This window comes from Humulus lupulus, chromosome 1, assembly GCF_963169125.1.
Source record: "Humulus lupulus chromosome 1, drHumLupu1.1, whole genome shotgun sequence".
In the NCBI taxonomy this organism is placed as follows: domain Eukaryota; kingdom Viridiplantae; phylum Streptophyta; class Magnoliopsida; order Rosales; family Cannabaceae; genus Humulus; species Humulus lupulus.
The window spans coordinates 15754645-15772574 of NC_084793.1; the positions used below are offsets into that span (position 1 = coordinate 15754645).

The following is a 17930-nucleotide window of genomic DNA, read 5'->3' on the forward strand; positions in this document are numbered from 1 at the left end:
AAACGCTACTTGCATAATTATGCCAGTAATGTTATATTTAATATAAAATATATATATTCCAATGTATAAATATGAAATGTAATAAATTGTAACTTTTAGAGTAAATTATGTGTATATCGGTGGAGGGAAGAAACACATGACAAGGGTGTAGCTTTTTAAATTTTTATATTTTACCTTTCTCTATAATAATTCTTACAAACATGACTGCTATAATTTGTTATTTATTTTTTTATATTTTAACCCCTCATATGTATAATTATATTATCATATTCTCACTTAAGGGAAATTTGCAACAAAATCAATAAGTAGTTTAAAAAGTTGAATTTAAAACACTAAATAATTTTTTTGCGTAAAAAATCAGTAAGTAGTCTAAAAAGACATACTTAAATTACTAAGTAGTTTTTTTTATTTTTTTTTTACGGAAAAAATCAATAAGTTATCTGAAATGCTGGATTTAAATTACTAAGTAATTTTTTTGTTGCAAAAATCACATTTTACACAAATTCTGTCTTTGTTTTAATTAATTAATAAAAATCTAAAAATATATATTTATAATTGTTGACGCGGTTCTTCAGCAACAGGTAATTAATAGAAGAAGAGAAAGAGATTAGTACTTAAAAGTAGAACCGCCGCAGATATGAAATCTTTGTGAGAAGAACTAGGTGACCCTAAACACGTTTTTTAAGTGGTTCGAAGGTTAAAATCTTTCTACTCCACTAGTCAATATTATTGATCTTTTCTGGGTAATTGGTTTACAAAATATATAGTTCTTACAAGACTATTTTTTCCAACCCCTATCAATTCCCAGGGTCTCCATATTTATAGGAGAAGGCACCTGGAAATTGGTAGGGAGGTCATCCCGTGACCTTACCATTTGTCATATCAAGTCTGTGATATTCATGATTACTTCCTAAACCTGACACGCAAGTGTGGTCTAATCAGTATGGAAGGAGATAATGGGCCGCACGGCCCAACCCATCCGTGGGTGTCTGAATACGCACGTTCCTGCGGCGTGTCCGAGAAGTCAGGGGGATATCGGACACGTGATGGCAGGATTATGCACGTTTATCTTGCGTGTTGACCTCCCATAGGGTCAGAGCTTCCTGAGAAGCTCGCTACCGGAGCAATCCATAACCCGAGCTGATCCTTCAGTGGTCGTCGGATGTTGTTCCCAGCTCCTGGAACAACAAGAAGGAGCAGGAAACTCCATCCCCTCGAGCTAGAAAGGGCCCGTCCTGAAGATAAAGCCTCTGGCCTGTGGGAGCCTCGGGCTAAATCATGTTTAGTCCGAGGATCGTCCTGCTAAACAGCCCGTGGGAAATCCAGGGCGTACATCTGCCCCCCAAGCTCCTGCTCGTGGTCCATGACGTCAGACATGGGAGACCACAGTTGGAGCTTTTAGACTTCTCCCACAACCCTTCGCATTCCATGCTTTTCGCATGCGTCTGATACGTGGAACGCCGCGGGTGGCGACGGTACATTCTACGAGAACAGCATTAAATGGCCTAGCCTACTGTCCAGCCGTCGTTTCGCATTTCGAGTGGAGGGTCTCCCAGGAGCCTTTTACACGTGATCCCCCCTTGTATAAAAAGGGGGTGGTCATCCCACGCACGGACCACCTTACCACTCAGAACCTCTCAAATTTCCTTCTTTTCTCTCTGACCTTCCGAAGAGCAAAACCCTCATTTCCATTGCTCTCATCTTCTCCGTTCACGAAGCTTAAGCGTGCGAGTTCCTTCAAGGCCTTGGAGACTACTGTGCCCACGAAGCCCCTACCCGCGCAGCAACCTCGCTCACCATCCAACCCTATACTGTAAGTCTTCTGTCCCCATTTATTTTTGAAAGCATGCCACTGTAGCCTAGGTAAAAAAATTTACTGTAGCCACATGCAGGGGTTTTCTGGGTCGCGCGGATATGGAGGGTGATGGCCCTTCTTTGATTAGGGCACATTTGCCATGGGACATCGCCTTAGAACATGGGTTCCATGATTCTTTCTTAGGAACAATTTCTGGTAGGATCCGTAGGAACTTTGGGTGCAAAAACCGGGTAGCTTAGGGAATACGCCTTAAAAGCGGTTTTGCCACGCCTTGCCTGTTGAAACTTTCCCCCCAAGGCAAAATTTTTTTTTTTTTTTTCTTACTCTGAGCCATCTGACACACGAATTCCGAGTAATCTGGGATCTGTTGAGGGCATAGGCGCGTGTTCCTTGGAACGCGTGGCACCACTCTCCACGGGCTGGGCTTACCCCAGCTCGTGTACTTAATGCTTGCCTCATTCTCCTGCTTGGGTCGCCTTTTCTAAAGTGTTTTCTTTTGCTCGATAGGCGACCAGATGGCTCCAAAGAGAAATCTGCCACAGAAGAATGTGGGAAGTTTGGCCTCCCAGAAGGATAAAGGAAAGGCGGTGGTGACCAGCTCGCCAATTCCTCACTTTGGACCGGCGGTGGAGAAGCAGGCCGAGGTGGCTCCTGACGCGTTTTTCGAGGCGGAGAGAATCGTCTCGAAGATAACCAGCCAGGCAAAGATCACCAAAATCTTCCTTAACCACAACATTCCTCTGGGGAAGACCTCCGTGATCGCCTGACCTGCTGCGGATGGGGAGAGGAGCTGCACGCCGCTCGACGAGTCGTTCGCGGCCTGGAGCGGGGAACACTTCAAGGCAGGGGCCTTCCTCCCCCTGGATCAGTATTTTGCTGATTTTCTGAACTACGTGGGGTTGGCCCCATTTCAGCTCCCCCCCAATTCCTACCGTCTGCTGGCGGGACTGAGGTATTTGTTCCAAAAGCATGAGTGGGAGGTCCCCACTCCTGCTGATATCTTGTATTTCTTCTGCCTCAAAGCCAGCCCGGACCAGCGGGGGCGAGGCGACGGGTTCTATTACTTAACCCGCTTCCCTAACACAGCAGCAGTGATCGAGCTGCCGAGCCATCCAAACGACTTCAAAGACCAGTTTTTTATGTCTACTGGGTTCCGAAACTGCGATCATCATTATTTCAACCGCCCTCGTAAGTAATCCTCCATTTAGCTCGCCTTTTAACGGTTATCTTATTTTAGCCCGTCCCTTATTCCAATTCTGATTTCGACCAACCTTGCAGCCATCTACTCGAGGACCGAAAAGTCCGTGACCCTCGGGGGTCAATACGACACACTGGCGAACCTGCCTCCCAGTGAGAAAGACTACCGCGTGCTCGTGACGGACGAGACGATGGTATTCTGCAAGCTGATTTTCCCAAATCAGACTTTGAATTTGAAAAGGCCCCGGGGGCCTCCCCCAGCCCGCGACAACAGGCCGATCGTCGCGGAGGAGGTCGCAGATGACGAAGGCGAGGAAGAAGGTGAGGAAGTTCCTCTGGTGAGGAACAGGAAGCGGAGCTTGGAGGTCGCCCAGGGGATGATCGAGGAGAGGGCCCAATCCGGAGCAGCTGCGGGTCCTTCCGGTCAAGGTAACTTTTACTTATTTAAGAACGTAGATAGGGCCACTGCAGACCCCCGGCTGGTTAGGTTCAACCCTAGGCAGCTCGTCCATCGTCACCCAAGGAATCCGGACCTGGACACGCTTCTGCTCCACTGCGTTGACCAGCTCGTGCTGGACAACCAAGAGAGTCGGCCCAAGGGTACCGTAGTAGTAGATAATACCCTAGCCTTTAGGTCGGCCATTTTTGAGGAGTACGGGACCAATTTACGCACGTGGCCTGCGCTCCAGAGGGGCGTCTACGCTCCGGGGATTAGGCAGTACGTAGAAGAGTCCAGCCCCGATTCAGAACCGGACCTAGAACCTTCGCCAGTTCGTGAGATAATCGTCCTAGGCTCTTCCAGCTCGGGGGGTAGGGCTCCCTTAGTATTTGCTTTCTTATTGCCTTTATTTCTGTATGATTGCTGATAACCGTGTTTTTTGCTCTTTGGCAGAAGAGATGTCTCAGCCCGGGAATAGTCTGCGGGGCGTTGTGTTTGGTGGGAATCCCCCAGCGGGGCCGAGGTTAAAGAGGCTTCGCGAGTCCAAGAGCTCGACCGGGGTCTCCACCAAATCCCCAGCTACGGAGAAGGGGAGAGACCCGTCATCCCAGGTCGCGGGGGCGAACCTCCCTGTCGCCAGGACAGGACTCATGCATCCGCCACCCCAACGATCTCCACTGGCCGCCCAGGACGGGGTAATAGAGGTCGGGAATCTGGCCGCGGTAGCCCCGGACGTGCGTATCCCGGTCGACCCCCGGGCTCTGGAGAAGATGCCCGAAGCATTCCGGGGTACGGTGTACGAGTCGGCCAGCTACGCCGTCAGCCACTATTACAATATCAGGGAGAAGGAGCTCCGGGCCATCGAAACAACGAGCCCGGTCCGAGTTATAGAGTCCGCTATGGACATGACTTTAACGGTAAAGTGCCCCCTTCTTTTAAGGCTTTGACACTCACACGCCGCCTTTCTCCTTCCAGTTTGCTAATTTATCACTCTTTTCTTGCAGGGCATGGCTGCCGCCTATAGAGGCATCGTTAGGACCAAGGCCCAGCTCGAGGGTTTGGAAGCAGATCGCCAGACTGCCCTCCAGGAGTCTCAGGAGGCGAGAGACGCCTTGGCGGCCTCAAAAGCCGAGCTAGAGAAGGTCCGATCGGAGAACCAAGAGCTTAAACGCTCCCTGGCCGCATCCGAGCTAGAGAAGCTTCGCTCCGAGAACCTAGAGCTTAAAAACTCCCTGGCCGCATCGCGGGCAGACCTTGAGGTGGCGAAGGCCGAAGTCCAGACCTCCCAGACCGCCCTGAAAGACGAGCGGGTCGTGTCGGAGCAGTCCTTACAGGACCTGTTCTATCACTGCTGGTCCCACAATCCGGACGCGGACTTCTCCTTCATGCCGCCGGACCTCTGGGCATTCCTGTTGCCGCGGCTTCAAGCCCGCCTGAATAAGGAGGCTCCTCCATCGGAGACTGGAGAGGCCTCTGCCGCGGCGGAGCAGGGTGAGACCGCGACCTCCAAAGGGCCAGCTGATGGGGCTTAGGATGCTTCTTGTTTTCGTATTTTGAACTCTTTTTTTTTTTTTTGTAATTCTCTTTTTTATGTGAGGCGTTTCCGCCTCGAGACAATTTGCTCAACCAGTTTTACATATATATTTTCATATATTTGGTCATAATTTATCTCTTTATTTTTATGAACGTAGTTCGAGTTAACTTTATCCGTATCCCGGGCTCTTTAAATAAGATCCGCGTTCAACAATTTTCTAGTTCACTCCTAAGCTTTCTGACCTGGTTAAGACCAGGAGCTTATTTTGAAAAAACTCAGATCGCGTCAACTTTTATCCGTATCCCGGGCTCTTTAAAGAAGAACCTCGGTCAACAAATTTTAGCTAACTTCTAAGTTTTATGACCCGGTTAAGACCAGGAACTTATTTTGAAAAAACTCAGATCGCGTCAACTTTTATCCGTATCCCGGGCTCTTTAAAGAAGAACCTCGGTCAACAAATTTTTGTTAACTTCCAAGTTTTATGACCCGGTTAAGACCAGGAACTTATTTTGAAAAAACTCAGATCGCGTCAACTTTTATCCGTATCCCGGGCTCTTTAAAGAAGAACCTCGGTCAACAAATTTTTGTTAACTTCCAAGTTTTATGACCCGGTTAAGACCAGGAACTTATTTTGAAAAAACTCAGATCGCGTCAACTTTTATCCGTATCCCGGGCTCTTTAAAGAAGAACCTCGGTCAACAAATTTTTGTTAACTTCCAAGTTTTATGACCTGGTTAAGACCAGGAACTTATTTTGAAAAAACTCAGATCGCGTCAACTTTTATCCGTATCCCGGGCTCTTTAAAGAAGAACCTCGGTCAACAAATTTTTGTTAACTTCCAAGTTTTATGACCTGGTTAAGACCAGGATAGGACTTAGTTTGTGATAACTCTTATCCATAGATAAAAATTAACACCTAAGTCGTTAAGGAGACCTGGATATATCCGGGTACCATATGCCCCCCAAGTAACTGGGAAATGGTCTTTCGTTGTTACTTTAAAATTACCCTTGCAAATAACGAGAAACATTTGATTTTTATTTATACATGGGAGGTGACCTTCTAGGTCTTACACATGTTTATTGATAATATTTCTTTAGGTGGATTGCATTCCAAGTCCGCGGGACCGCCCCTCCACCAAGTCGAGCTAATTTATACGTCCCTTCTTTGATGACTTCGATGACCTGGTATGGTCCTTCCCAGCTTGGTCCCAGAACCCCATCTTTGGGATCTTTCCCGGCCAGGAAAACTCTCCTCAAGACCAAATCGCCGACGCTAAAGGCACGTCTTTTGACCTTAGCGTTGAAGTAGCGAGTGATTTTCTGTTGATAATGGGCGAGCTGGAGTTGTGAATCCTCTCGCCTCTCATCCATCAAGTCTAAGGAGTGGCATAGGAGTTCGTGGTTCTTGTTCTGTTCGAAGGACCGGACCCTGTGCGATAGGACCTTTACCTCCACGGGGAGGACCGCTTCACTTCCAAAGGTTAGGGAGAAAGGAGTGTGACCCGTGGGAGTCCGATGTGAGGTCCTATAGGCCCACAGAACTTGGGGGAGCTGTTCTGGCCAGATCCCCTTTGCCTCATCTAGCCTCTTCTTGAGGCTTGCCTTCAGAGTTTTATTGACAGCTTCGACCTGGCCGTTCGCCTGTGGATAGGCCACGGATGAGAAACTTTTCACAATTCCGTTCTTTTCGCAAAATTCGGTGAACAGGTCGCTGTCAAATTGAGTGCCATTGTCGGAAACGATCTTTTTGGGTAGGCCGAAGCGACAAACGATGCTTTTAACCACGAAGTCTAGCACCTTTTTCGATGTTATTGTCGCCAACAGCTCTGCTTCGGCCCACTTTGTGAAGTAGTCAATGGCTACCACGGCGTAACGGACCCCTCCCTTTCCGGTGGGCAGGGCGCATATTAGATCTATGCCCCAAATGGCGAAGGGCCAGGGAGACGATATCATTTTTAGCTCGGTCGGGGGTGCTCGTGCAACCGCGGCGAACCGCTGACATTTGTCGCACTTTTTTACGTATGAGATCGAGTCTTTGGACAGAGTCGGCCAGTAAAAACCCTGCCGAAGGATCTTCAAGGCCAGGCTTTGCACCCCAGTGTGATCTCCGCAGAATCCGTCATGAACTTCCTGCAGGATGGCCTTCGCCTCACTTGGAAGAACACACCGGAGGAGAGGTAATGAATGCCCACGTCGGTACAACACCCCCTCGACTAGCGTATATCTCGGAGCTTGATAAAGGACTCGCCGTACGTCGTTGCGCCCTTCGGGTAACTTGCCCTCGACGAGGTACTCAACAATGGGAGTCATCCAGGTCGGCCTGATGTCAATCATCTCAATATCCGCTCGATCTCCGTCTATGCTTGGTTTGTCCAAGAACTCAATTGGCACCAACCCCAGGGTTTCTGCCTCCCCCGAGGTGGCAAGCTTGGCGAGAGCATCTGCATTGGCGTTCTGCTCCCGAGGTATCTGCTCGATCGACCCTTGCCCAAACGTAGATAATTCGGATTTTACCTTAGCCAAATAAGAGGCCATCTTGGGACCCCGCGCCTGATACTCGCCTAAGACCTGATTCACCACGAGCTGGGAGTCGCTGAAGCACTGGACAGAGCTTGCCTTTAGCTCGCTAGCTATCCTAAGTCCGGCTAACAAGGCCTCGTACTCTGCCTCGTTGTTGGACGCCTTGAACCCGAATCTCAGCGCCGAATGGAATCTATGTCCTTCTGGGGATATCAGAATAATTCCGGCCCCGGAGCCGTTCTCGTTAGACGAGCCATCAACGAAGATCCTCCACGATGAGCCTGAGGATTTGAGCTGCTGTGAATCTTCTGATGGGATCTCACGGAATCCCGCGCATTCTGCCACGAAGTCGGCCAAGGCTTGACTTTTTATGGTAGTTCGGGGAGTATAGAAAATCTCGAACTGACTGAGTTCGACCGCCCACTTTAGCAAGCGTCCCGAGGCTTCAGGCTTTTGCAAAACCTGCCTTAGAGGCTGATCGGTCATGACGTGTACAGAGTGGGACTGGAAGTATGGCCTGAGTTTTCGCGAGGCCGTGATTAGGCAGAACGCCAGCTTTTCCATCAACGGGTACCTTGACTCAGCTCCGAGGAGTCTCTTGCTGATGTAATAAACCGGTTTCTGAGCCCGGTCCTCTTCTCGCACCAGAACGACACTAGCTGCGTCCTCAGTCACGGCCATGTAGAGGAAAAGAGGTTCTCCTACCCTGGGCTTTGATAGCACAGGTGGCTCAGCCAGGTGCGTTTTTAGGTCGAGGAATGCGCCCTCGCACTCTACTGTCCATTCGAACTTCTTGTTTCCGCGGAGCAGGTTGTAGAAAGGCAGGCACTTGTCGGTCGATTTGGAAATGAACCGGTTCAGTGCCGCCACCCTTCCTGTGAGTCCTTGGACATCTTTCCGCGACCTGGGGGATGGAAGCTCGAGCAGTGACCTGATCTTGTCGGGATTTGCCTCGATTCCTCGGGTATTGACTATGAAACCCAAGAACTTCCCCGATGCGACACCGAAAGTGCATTTCTGAGGATTGAGCCTCATGCCATATTCTCGCAGTATGTTAAAACATTCTTCCAGGTCGGCAACGTGGTTGGTGGCAGTCTTTGACTTGACAAGCATATCATCGACGTACACTTCCATGTTCTTCCCGATCTGATCCGCGAACATTCTATTTACCAGCCTTTGGTAGGTAGCTCCGGCGTTCTTTAGACCGAACGGCATGACCTTATAGCAATAGACATTAGTCGGGGTCATGAAGCTGGTGTGATCCTGGTCTGCTGGATTCATTGCGATCTGATTGTAGCCCGAGTACGCGTCCATGAAGGACATGAGCTCGTGCCCTGCCGTGGCATCCACCAGTTGATCGATCCTCGGCAACGGAAAGCAATCCTTGGGGCAGGCTTTATTCAGGTCGGAAAAATCAATACAGGTCCGCCACTTGCCATTGGGCTTTGGAACTAACACGGGATTGGCAACCCAAATGGGAAATCTGGCTTCGCGGATAAAGCCACATTTCTTGAGCCGGGCCACTTCTTCTTCAAGGGCCTCGGCTCGGGTTGTCCCTAAACGCCTCTGCTTTTGAGACTTTGCAGGGACGCTTTTGTCTAGGTGGAGCGTGTGCATGATTACGCTCGGACTGATCCCTATCATGTCCTCGTGCGACCATGCGAATACGTCTAGGTTCTTTTTCAGAAACGCGGTCAGATCCGCCTTTCTTCTATCGCAGAGGTTCTTTCCGAGCTTCACCGTCCGTGAAGGGTTTTGTTCATCGATGCCTACCTCCTCGAGATCTTCAATAGCTTGGAGCTCGGACCTGTCCTCGCCTACTCGGGGGTCAATGTCCTCGCTTAAGGCGAGCTTTTCGTCTTCGGAAACCCGAGGTTTTTCAATCTCAGGGGCCGCCTTGGGTCCCTGCGATTCCTCTTCATCCTGAATGGCCATCGCCAGCTGCCCGGGTTTAGATTTTCCCTTCATGGAAATGCTGTAGCATTCCCTGGCAGCGAGTTGATCGCCCTTGATAGTGCAGACCCCTGTCGAAGTAGGGAACTTCATGGCGAGGTGCCGGACGGATGTGATGGCTTCGAAAGCAACGAGCGTTGGTCGGCCCAAAATTGCATTGTAGGCAGCGGAGCAGTCAATGACTACGAATTCGAGCAGTTTGGACACTGTTCGGGACTCGTCGCCTAGGGTGATCACCAGCTCGATCGTTCCTATCGCTGCTGACCCTTCGCCTGAAAAACCATATAGCATCATCGAGGTTGCCTTTAGCTCGGAGACGGTCAGACCCATTTTTTCTAAGGTTGAACGGAATAGGAGATTCACCGAGCTCCCATTGTCCACTAACACCCTCCTTACTCTCCGGTTGGCGAGCTGGACTGCTACGACCAAGGGATCGTTATGAGGGAATTGGACATGGCCCGCGTCCTCCTCCGTGAAAGTGACTGGTTGTTTCTCTAACCTTTGTTGTTTTGATTGACGCTGTTCCGGGACGAACTCCCCTCCATTGTGGGCCTTCAACTCATTTATGTACCTCTTCTGGGCGCCTCTGCTCGTGCCAGCCATGTGTGGCCCTCCAGAGATGGTGGAAATCTCTCCCTCGACCACGGGGGGAGGGACGTCCTGATCTACTCGAGGTCCAGGTTGACTGGCTGGGATCTCCGGAGCGGGTCGACCTGTGGGGACCCTGTTCCGCGAGTATTGCGCCAACGGACCTGCTCGGATGAGAGTCTCGATTTCATCTTTGAGGTGCCTGCAGTCGTCGGTATTGTGCCCGACGTCGTTATGAAAACGGCAGAATTTGGAAGCGTCTCTCTTTCCCTTAGGGTGCTTTATTGGCTCCGGTCTTTTCCAGGGGACTCGCGTAGCGTTGGCCAGGAAAATATTCTCTCTGGTTTGGGTGAGCTCGGTATACGCTGTGAACACGGGCTTGAATTTATCCACGGACTTATTCTTCTTTTGACCGTGCTGGACGTTTTCACCATTTCCTTTTCTTTTGCCGCCACCGGGCTGGTTGCTCTGCGTGACGTCGGGAGTCGCTACTACGATCTCTGTTCCCGCCCCAGCGGGCTTCTCGAGGACCTGGCTGGTCCCCGCGGCTGAAGCTTCAGCTTCCTCCAAGTTTATCCATTCTTGGGCTCTGTTAAGGAATTCACTAACTGAGCTGACCCCCCTCCTTTGAATATCCTTCCACAGATCTCCGCCTACTAGGATCCCGGTCCTCATAGCCATGAGTTTGGAGCTGTCGTCGGCATCTCTGGCTCGAGCAGCGACATTTGCAAATCTGCTCAAGTAGGCTTTTAGCGTTTCTCCAGGTTGCTGTCTCACGTTAGCTAGGGAGTCGGCTTGGACCCTGGCGGCCTGAGAGGCGCGGAATGCCCTCTTGAAGTCAGCCGAAAAGGTCTTCCAGGAGCTGATTGACTGCCTTTTACTTTGTTTGAACCACTGCCTGGCAGGTCCAGTTAGGGTGGAAGGAAAGATCAAGCAACGAAGCTCTGGCCCGATGTTATGAGCCATCATTAGGGTGTTGAACATCCCTAAGTGGTCAGATGGGTCTCCATCCCCGTTGAACTTTGACAAGTGAGGCATACGAAAGCCAGAAGGGTATGCCGTTGCTGCTATGTTGGGGGCGAAGAGCTCCATCTCATCCCCTGAATCGTATTCGTCTTTTTCTTTCTCTGACAGGAGCTTCTTCATCAGCTCCTCCATTTGAGTTGAGCGCTCTAAGGTTTTGTCCTGAGATCCTGGGTTATTCCGGGGCTGTTCAACAGCTCCGGACCCGTTGTACATATTAGGCGGGTTATTGCCCCTCCTATCTGGAGATAGGTCATTTGGGGCATTCCCGCCATTACGTACTTCGGATCGGACCCCAACTGTGCGGGCCTGGCTACCATCCCTAACTCGATCCTCTCTGTGAGAGTTGAGGCGATCTCGAAGGTCGCCTCCCTGGGTATTATGGTGACTTTGTGCTGAACTTAGTCGCTGTCGCAGGTCTCCTCCCGAAAGATCACTCCGTGCACTACCGGTCCTGTGACTCCTGCTGGACAGGCTCGATGTGCGTCTTTGGCGGCTCCGACCTGATCCTTCCCCCGGCACCCTGCTGCGCCGGGAAGGCCCGGCCGATGGCGGGTCTCTCCTACTATTTATGTAGGCCGGGATGTCTCGGATGGTTTGAGGAGACGGATATCTGATGGGAGAGGGAGGATGTCTGACCGGAGAGGCGATCCTAGTGCCGTCTGGACGGACTAAATTTGGTGGGGGCCTCTCGGCCCTGCCAGCTTGATGGTTTCGCGCTGGGCGATCTGGACGAGGAACTGGACGCTCTTCGGGGACGGGCTGACGTCTCCGGATCTCCTCGGCCCTCCTTTGGGAATTTCCCCTATCTCTTCTGGGTGTCCTCGAGGAAGGCTGAGAGCTAGGGGTTGATGTCCTAACCGAACGGCTGTACCTGGATCGATTACTCTGGCGAGACTTAGGAGCCTCGCCTTGCCTCTCTCCAACGTTACCGTTGGTTGTGAGAGGGGGTAGTCGACTCAGAATATCCTGGATTTGCTGACCAGCTGCTGCTAGCTGGCTCCTCAGTTGAGCATTCTCCATCTCCACCGCAGTATAATAACCTGGATTCGGATTAGGCGGCCGGGGCGTCGAACTACCAGTATCGTCTTGGCCGGCCGGCTGCTTTCCTGGCCTTTGCTGGACTTCAGGAACTTGCTCCTCGGGGAGGGCAACATGGCGGGCCTCCTGCCCATCATGCTGTTCTGTCTCGTTGCCATGTTTGGATCGAGTGGTCACCATAGTTGTATGTTTGTGGTAGTACTAATTAAATTCGCTCTCAATGAAAGCACCAAACTGTTGACGCGGTTCTTCGGCAACAGGTAATTAATAGAAGAACAGAAAGAGATTAGTACTTAAAAGTAGAACCGCCGCAGATATGAAATCTTTGTGAGAAGAACTAGGTGACCCTAAACACGTTTTTTAAGTGGTTCGAAGGTTAAAATCCTTCTACTCCACTAGTCAATATTATTGATCTTTTCTGGGTAATTGGTTTACAAAATATATAGTTCTTACAAGACTATTTTTTCCAACCCCTATCAATTCCCAGGGTCTCCATATTTATAGGAGAAGGCACCTGGAAATTGGTAGGGAGGTCATCCCGTGACCTTACCATTTGTCATATCAAGTCTGTGATATTCATGATTACTTCCTAAACCTGACACGCAAGTGTGGTCTAATCAGTATGGAAGGAGATAATGGGCCGCACGGCCCAACCCATCCGTGGGTGTCTGAATACGCACGTTCCTGCGGCGTGTCCGAGAAGTCAGGGGGATATCGGACACGTGATGGCAGGATTATGCACGTTTATCTTGCGTGTTGACCTCCCATAGGGTCAGAGCTTCCTGAGAAGCTCGCTACCGAAGCAATCCATAACCCGAGCTGATCCTTCAGTGGTCGTCGGATGTTGTTCCCAGCTCCTGGAACAACAAGAAGGAGCAGGAAACTCCATCCCCTCGAGCTAGAAAGGGCCCGTCCTGAAGATAAAGCCTCTGGCCTGTGGGAGCCTCGGGCTAAATCATGTTTAGTCCGAGGATCGTCCTGCTAAACAGCCCGTGGGAAATCCAGGGCGTATAATAATATTGAAAAATTATTTGAAATTTATTTTTAAAAAGTAAAAAATAATTTAAAAACTTTAATATGAAAAAATGATTTAATTTTAATTATACTAATTTTAAATTCAATTTAAGTTGTATAATTTTTAATTTTAAAATTATTTCTATTTTTAAAACATTTTTCAAATAATTTTTCAAAGTTAGAAATGTATAATTTTTAGATTTTTATTAATTAATTAAAATTAAGATAAAATTGGTGTAAAATGTAACTTTTACAACAACAAAAAACTACCTAGTAAAATATTTGCTGCAAAAAAAACACTAGCGTGTTTGATGCGTTGTATTATATCGTATGGTATTACATAGTATAGTATTATATTAGGTTGTATTGAATAACATATTTTTATATAAAACTATATGTATTGACTTGGACTTATACATATACATGTTAATAAAGTTAATATCAAACATAATATTAAACATAATATTATCATGTTGTAGAAAAAATTTCACGTTATGCAAAAATATAGTTACCCACTACAAATGCTTAGTAATACCTTCAGCATTTTCCAAAGATATGGTAAACTGGAAGGAAAAACAGACAACACATATAGATGTGAAACAAATTACAGTAACAGATTTTATTGAAGTAAAAACTAACCTCCTAAATCGATCAGAGAGTTGTCATTAGTTAAAAGAACGCTACCTTATTTTACAGGCAAATCAAGAAATACATTGAAAGTTAAAATGAATCAGTAGCTTTGTGGAAATAACTTGAAAAGAAGTCCAAATGACAAAATCTTCCATATCCAACTAGAACTCACCATGCTCACTTTCACACCTGCCTGCCTTCCTTCGTTAGCAACCATCCATTCAAACATGTTTTCCTCCTGCAACGTCACACGTTTACAAACTAAGAGATCAAACTCTACACATAAAACCAAAAACTATGAGAGTGAACAAATCATCGAAGGAACACAAAAAATAGAAATGCTGAAGCAACCGGGGAAGGATTTACATGTGAACTGTTTGAATCCATCTGAAAACAACTTAAAAACGCATGGAAGCCTCCCATGTGCCAAATTTGTGACCAAAATCCATGGTCTACAGTCTAGTGCAAACCTCCCTTGATTCTCTGCAGAAACAAGAGTTTACTTGCCAATTGTTCTTACAAGATGGTTACTGAGAAATGCCTTTCATCATGTCAGAGACAAGGCTAACCATCTCATAGAATTTGAGCCAGGAAAACATAAACTAAACTATAAGGTACACATCAAGTCACTAGCGATATTAAACTACAAAGTGCAAGAAAAAAATATCTTTGCAGACTTTCGATCCCTACACCACTCATAAGGAACAATTTAATTCAAAGACTACTGTAAAAGTACATTGACTTGAGATAATAAAATAAAATAAAACAAACGGAAGTACAAGTATAGCATTGTAGCACCTTTTTCTTTTTTTGAAAGGGTAGCATTGTAGCACCTTTAAAGACCATCTTTCATGCTAATCTTAATGTTTTGCACTTTAATTGACAACTGTAGCTTATGATCCTCGATATCTTTCAAAACTGAAAGCAGATTAGCTCGATAAACCTCACACTTCCTATTTGCATTCTCCAACTCATTTGTAAGTTCTCTAATTCTCTTGTCCATATCATCCTGCATGGTAGTTCACACAAAATGTAATTCATTTTAAGGTGGAAGATTTTAATAATTGTAATGGTATAAAAACTAAATATTAACTTCAAAGATTAGGGACATAATTCATACCTCTGACATATGTTGGCCTGAGCTCCCTTCCCTATCCCCGCTAGTATGATTTACACGACTGGCATCTACAGTGGAATTCCCTCTGAAGCGTCCATTCACCATGGCAGATTTGCTGGAATTCTTTATTGCATGATCAACCTTTTCTGCAGCTTTTTGCAGAGCAATCAAGGCAGCTTCATATGTTTCTGAGGACTTTGCTCCTTCATCTACAAATTTAAAGGCCTCGTGACGTAGAGTATTATATCGAACAGTGTGAGACTCCAGATAATTGGTATATAAATCACTACAATGTTCTTCTAATATGACACTGCTTTTGGCATTCCTTGTCCATCGTTTCAATATGTAATGTGCTGGGAGAGTTAGCACGTTGGTGACTCTAAAAACTGCCAAAATATGTCTGCAAAGAAGACCTGAAAACTCGAACATCTGGCAACTACAATTTGCTTTCATCTCCAAAACATTGAACTTAACATAATATGCTTTATGATCCTCCCCATATTTTGATACTTGATACGTGATGACCTCCCCATCATCCTCAGCCTTGGATGCCATGAAAGTTAAGGTCCCAACTAGCTCCTCTTGAAACCTCGCAAATAATTTTCTGGTATAAAGCTCTGATACTTGCTTCTCCATTGGAGATGGAGTCTTAAGGACAGGAGAAGTGTTCATAGTATCATAGTCTGCTTTCACCTCCTTCTCATTACGGCTTTCAAGAGCTTTCTCATACAGCTTGAAAAACTGATTTAGATTGGTTGAAGCATTTATGTATCCATCAAAATATGAGTTCATACTATCACTTCTCTGCGTTATGGACATTTCTGCAAAAAAAGTATCCCGCAAATACACTGGGACCCACTGCCTGCGAGCAGAATATATTGTTTGAAGCCACTCATGATCCCTGAGTTCGTATCTATCAACAAGAGACAACCAACAAGACTCAAATTCCTCAATTGACTCAGTCAAGTTGACACATTTGTGAAAGTCTGCTTCAAAAGTTGGATGTTTAAGAAACACGTGAGACAACTTCTCCTGACATTTCTTGAATATGTGCCATTTACAGAAACGATGACGGGTTTCCGGAAATACTTGCATTATGGCTGATCGTATAACTGCATCATGATCTGTGGTAATTGAAAATGGAGGGCGACCAGACATTGCTGTAAGCCAAGTGTTAAACAACCATAAGAACGATGATTCAGATTCATTTATCAAAAAAGCACAACCAAACAACACAGGCTGTCCATGATGATTTACTCCAGTGAAGGGTGCGAAGGGCAATCGATACCTGTTTGACCTATAGGTTGTATCAAAAGTTACAGTATCACCAAAATAATTATAGTTCATCCTTGCCTTTGGATCAGCCCAAAATACATTGCCGGATGACTGATCCTCTTCACCCTGTACAGCATAAAAGAAATTAGAGTTATCAGCATGCATCTGCCTCAAATAATCTAGGAGCAATTGAATATCCCCTTCTAAGCTCCTCTGGCGATTATTCCTCATGTAATTCCTACAATCCACCTCTGTAAATCCAACCTTACTTATTCCACCATATTCTTTTATAAGAGCTGACATAATTCTACGAGGACCCATCCCAGCTGCCTGCAAGGTATCAATCAAAGTCTTAGCAGGGCCAGAGATTTGACGGTGAGAACGGAGACAATGCACTAGATCAGGTTGAACCAACTCATGATTATGTTCTCTAACAAAACCAGACACAACCCATTTTCCAGAATCTTGCATCTTCACAGACAATGATGCTTTGCATCCAACTCTGGTGATAGTTCGTGGCCGCTTGATTTCCCTATCTTTTGTACGCTTCTCATTCAAATTTCTAAACCCTTCTTTGGCACAGACAAATTGCCTCTGTATAATTGCCCCATCACGCCTAGACCTGCGAGACGAGCTCACACGGGTACTGAACCCAACTCGGCGAGCATAAGAGTTATAAAAGGCCTTGGCAGCTTCTTCAGACTCAAATTCCATCCCCTCAGAAGGTTCAAGGTCCAATAAGTCTCCCTCAGGAAGGTATATCTCACCACTGCCACCAAAACCACCACCACTGCCACCACTAGTAAAAGGAGGGCTGTCAGCCATTTCCTCATCATCAACATGGTGTTCAATATCCAATCCATCGTCATCTCCTTCTCTGCCACTTCCTCCTTCCCCTGCTCCCAACCCAATATCAAATTCAATCACTTCATTGTCCATGTCAAATAGAGTTCAGTTGCTCAATACCAAATGAGTACTCAAAAAAACCCAATTAGGTGAATTATACGTCTCTCTGTATACGCAAACATATAATAGATTACCATACGTGTGTTCAAACTAAATTCTATAAAAACTGTAATTCAAGAAGTAAAAAGGGATGTAAAAGAGAGAACTGACCCTCAACGTTGCAGACTCATCCCAACGAGAACGATACCTCTGGAGCATCCTCATCGTAAACAATCAAAAGGGTCTTGCTTGCTTGCAGAAAAGGGAAGTTTGGTCTAGGGTTTTGCAGAAGAGAAATGATAACGAAAAACCCTAGAAAATCTAGAAATTTCAGGCAATTTGGGGCTGTGAATTTTTAAAGCATTGAATGAAAGAGCAACTTGAGTGTACTGACAATGATTATTATTGAAATGGAATCGGAAAAAGGTTTAGTGAAGAAGATGAAGACGAGCAATGTTGGAGAAGAGAGTGGAGAGCGTAAAAATGGTGAGGTGAGCCCTTCGTATTGTATTCCAACCCACACGCCAAGGGTTATAATCCACTAGTTGACCTATTATTTTCGCAAATTATTATGAACCGTTGATTTTATAATGATATGATCGATGGCTATTTTGTGAAATAGATCATTTTCATCTTGGGGAATGTTTTTCAATTGTCATTCGGATCTTGGTAGGTTAATTATAAGGATTCGTATAATTTAGGGTAAATACTCGAAATACAAAATTTGGTACCATATGCTTATAATAATAATCATTTGTTAATTTCTGTTTGCAATTCGTACTAATTTAGTATTTTTTACTTTAATTTGGTCAACACAAATTTCAAATATAATTATATTA

The 17930-nt window shown here is 46.6% G+C and overlaps 1 protein-coding gene across 5 annotated transcripts; it reads right to left on the reverse strand.

Annotated features, from left to right (window-relative positions):
* Nucleotides 1-13719: 13719 nt before the first annotated feature.
* Nucleotides 13720-17603, reverse strand: LOC133786712 (protein FAR1-RELATED SEQUENCE 5). 5 transcript variants are annotated; one of them, XR_009871876.1, is made up of 5 exons: nucleotides 17263-17603; nucleotides 14875-17158; nucleotides 14588-14763; nucleotides 14121-14552; nucleotides 13720-13992 (listed from the first exon to the last, which is right to left on the reverse strand). XR_009871876.1 is itself a non-coding variant. In XM_062225497.1 (4 exons), the coding sequence occupies exons 2-3, from the start codon at nucleotides 17083-17085 to the stop codon at nucleotides 14590-14592; spliced, it is 2385 nt and encodes a 794-aa protein (XP_062081481.1). In that variant the 5' UTR covers nucleotides 17086-17158; nucleotides 17263-17603; the 3' UTR covers nucleotides 13720-13992; nucleotides 14588-14589. The 5 variants fall into 5 exon arrangements, 2 of the variants coding, with proteins under 2 accessions (XP_062081481.1, XP_062081480.1); XR_009871892.1 differs by having other exon boundaries at nucleotides 14121-14237; nucleotides 14553-14763; nucleotides 14875-17042; nucleotides 17263-17602; XR_009871860.1 differs by having other exon boundaries at nucleotides 14121-14237; nucleotides 14553-14763; nucleotides 17263-17602.
* Nucleotides 17604-17930: the final 327 nt, after the last annotated feature.

What these genes read in the sequence shown, in the direction of transcription:
- LOC133786712 (XM_062225497.1), bottom strand. Translation starts at nt 17,085, where the DNA reads ATGGACAATGAAGTGATTGAATTTGATATTGGGTTGGGAGCAGGGGAA. An exon ending in CAGGCCAACATATGTCAGAG is followed by an intron (nt 14,764 to 14,874) that starts GTATGAATTATG and finishes ACTACCATGCAG; the next exon opens with GATGATATGGACAAGAGAAT.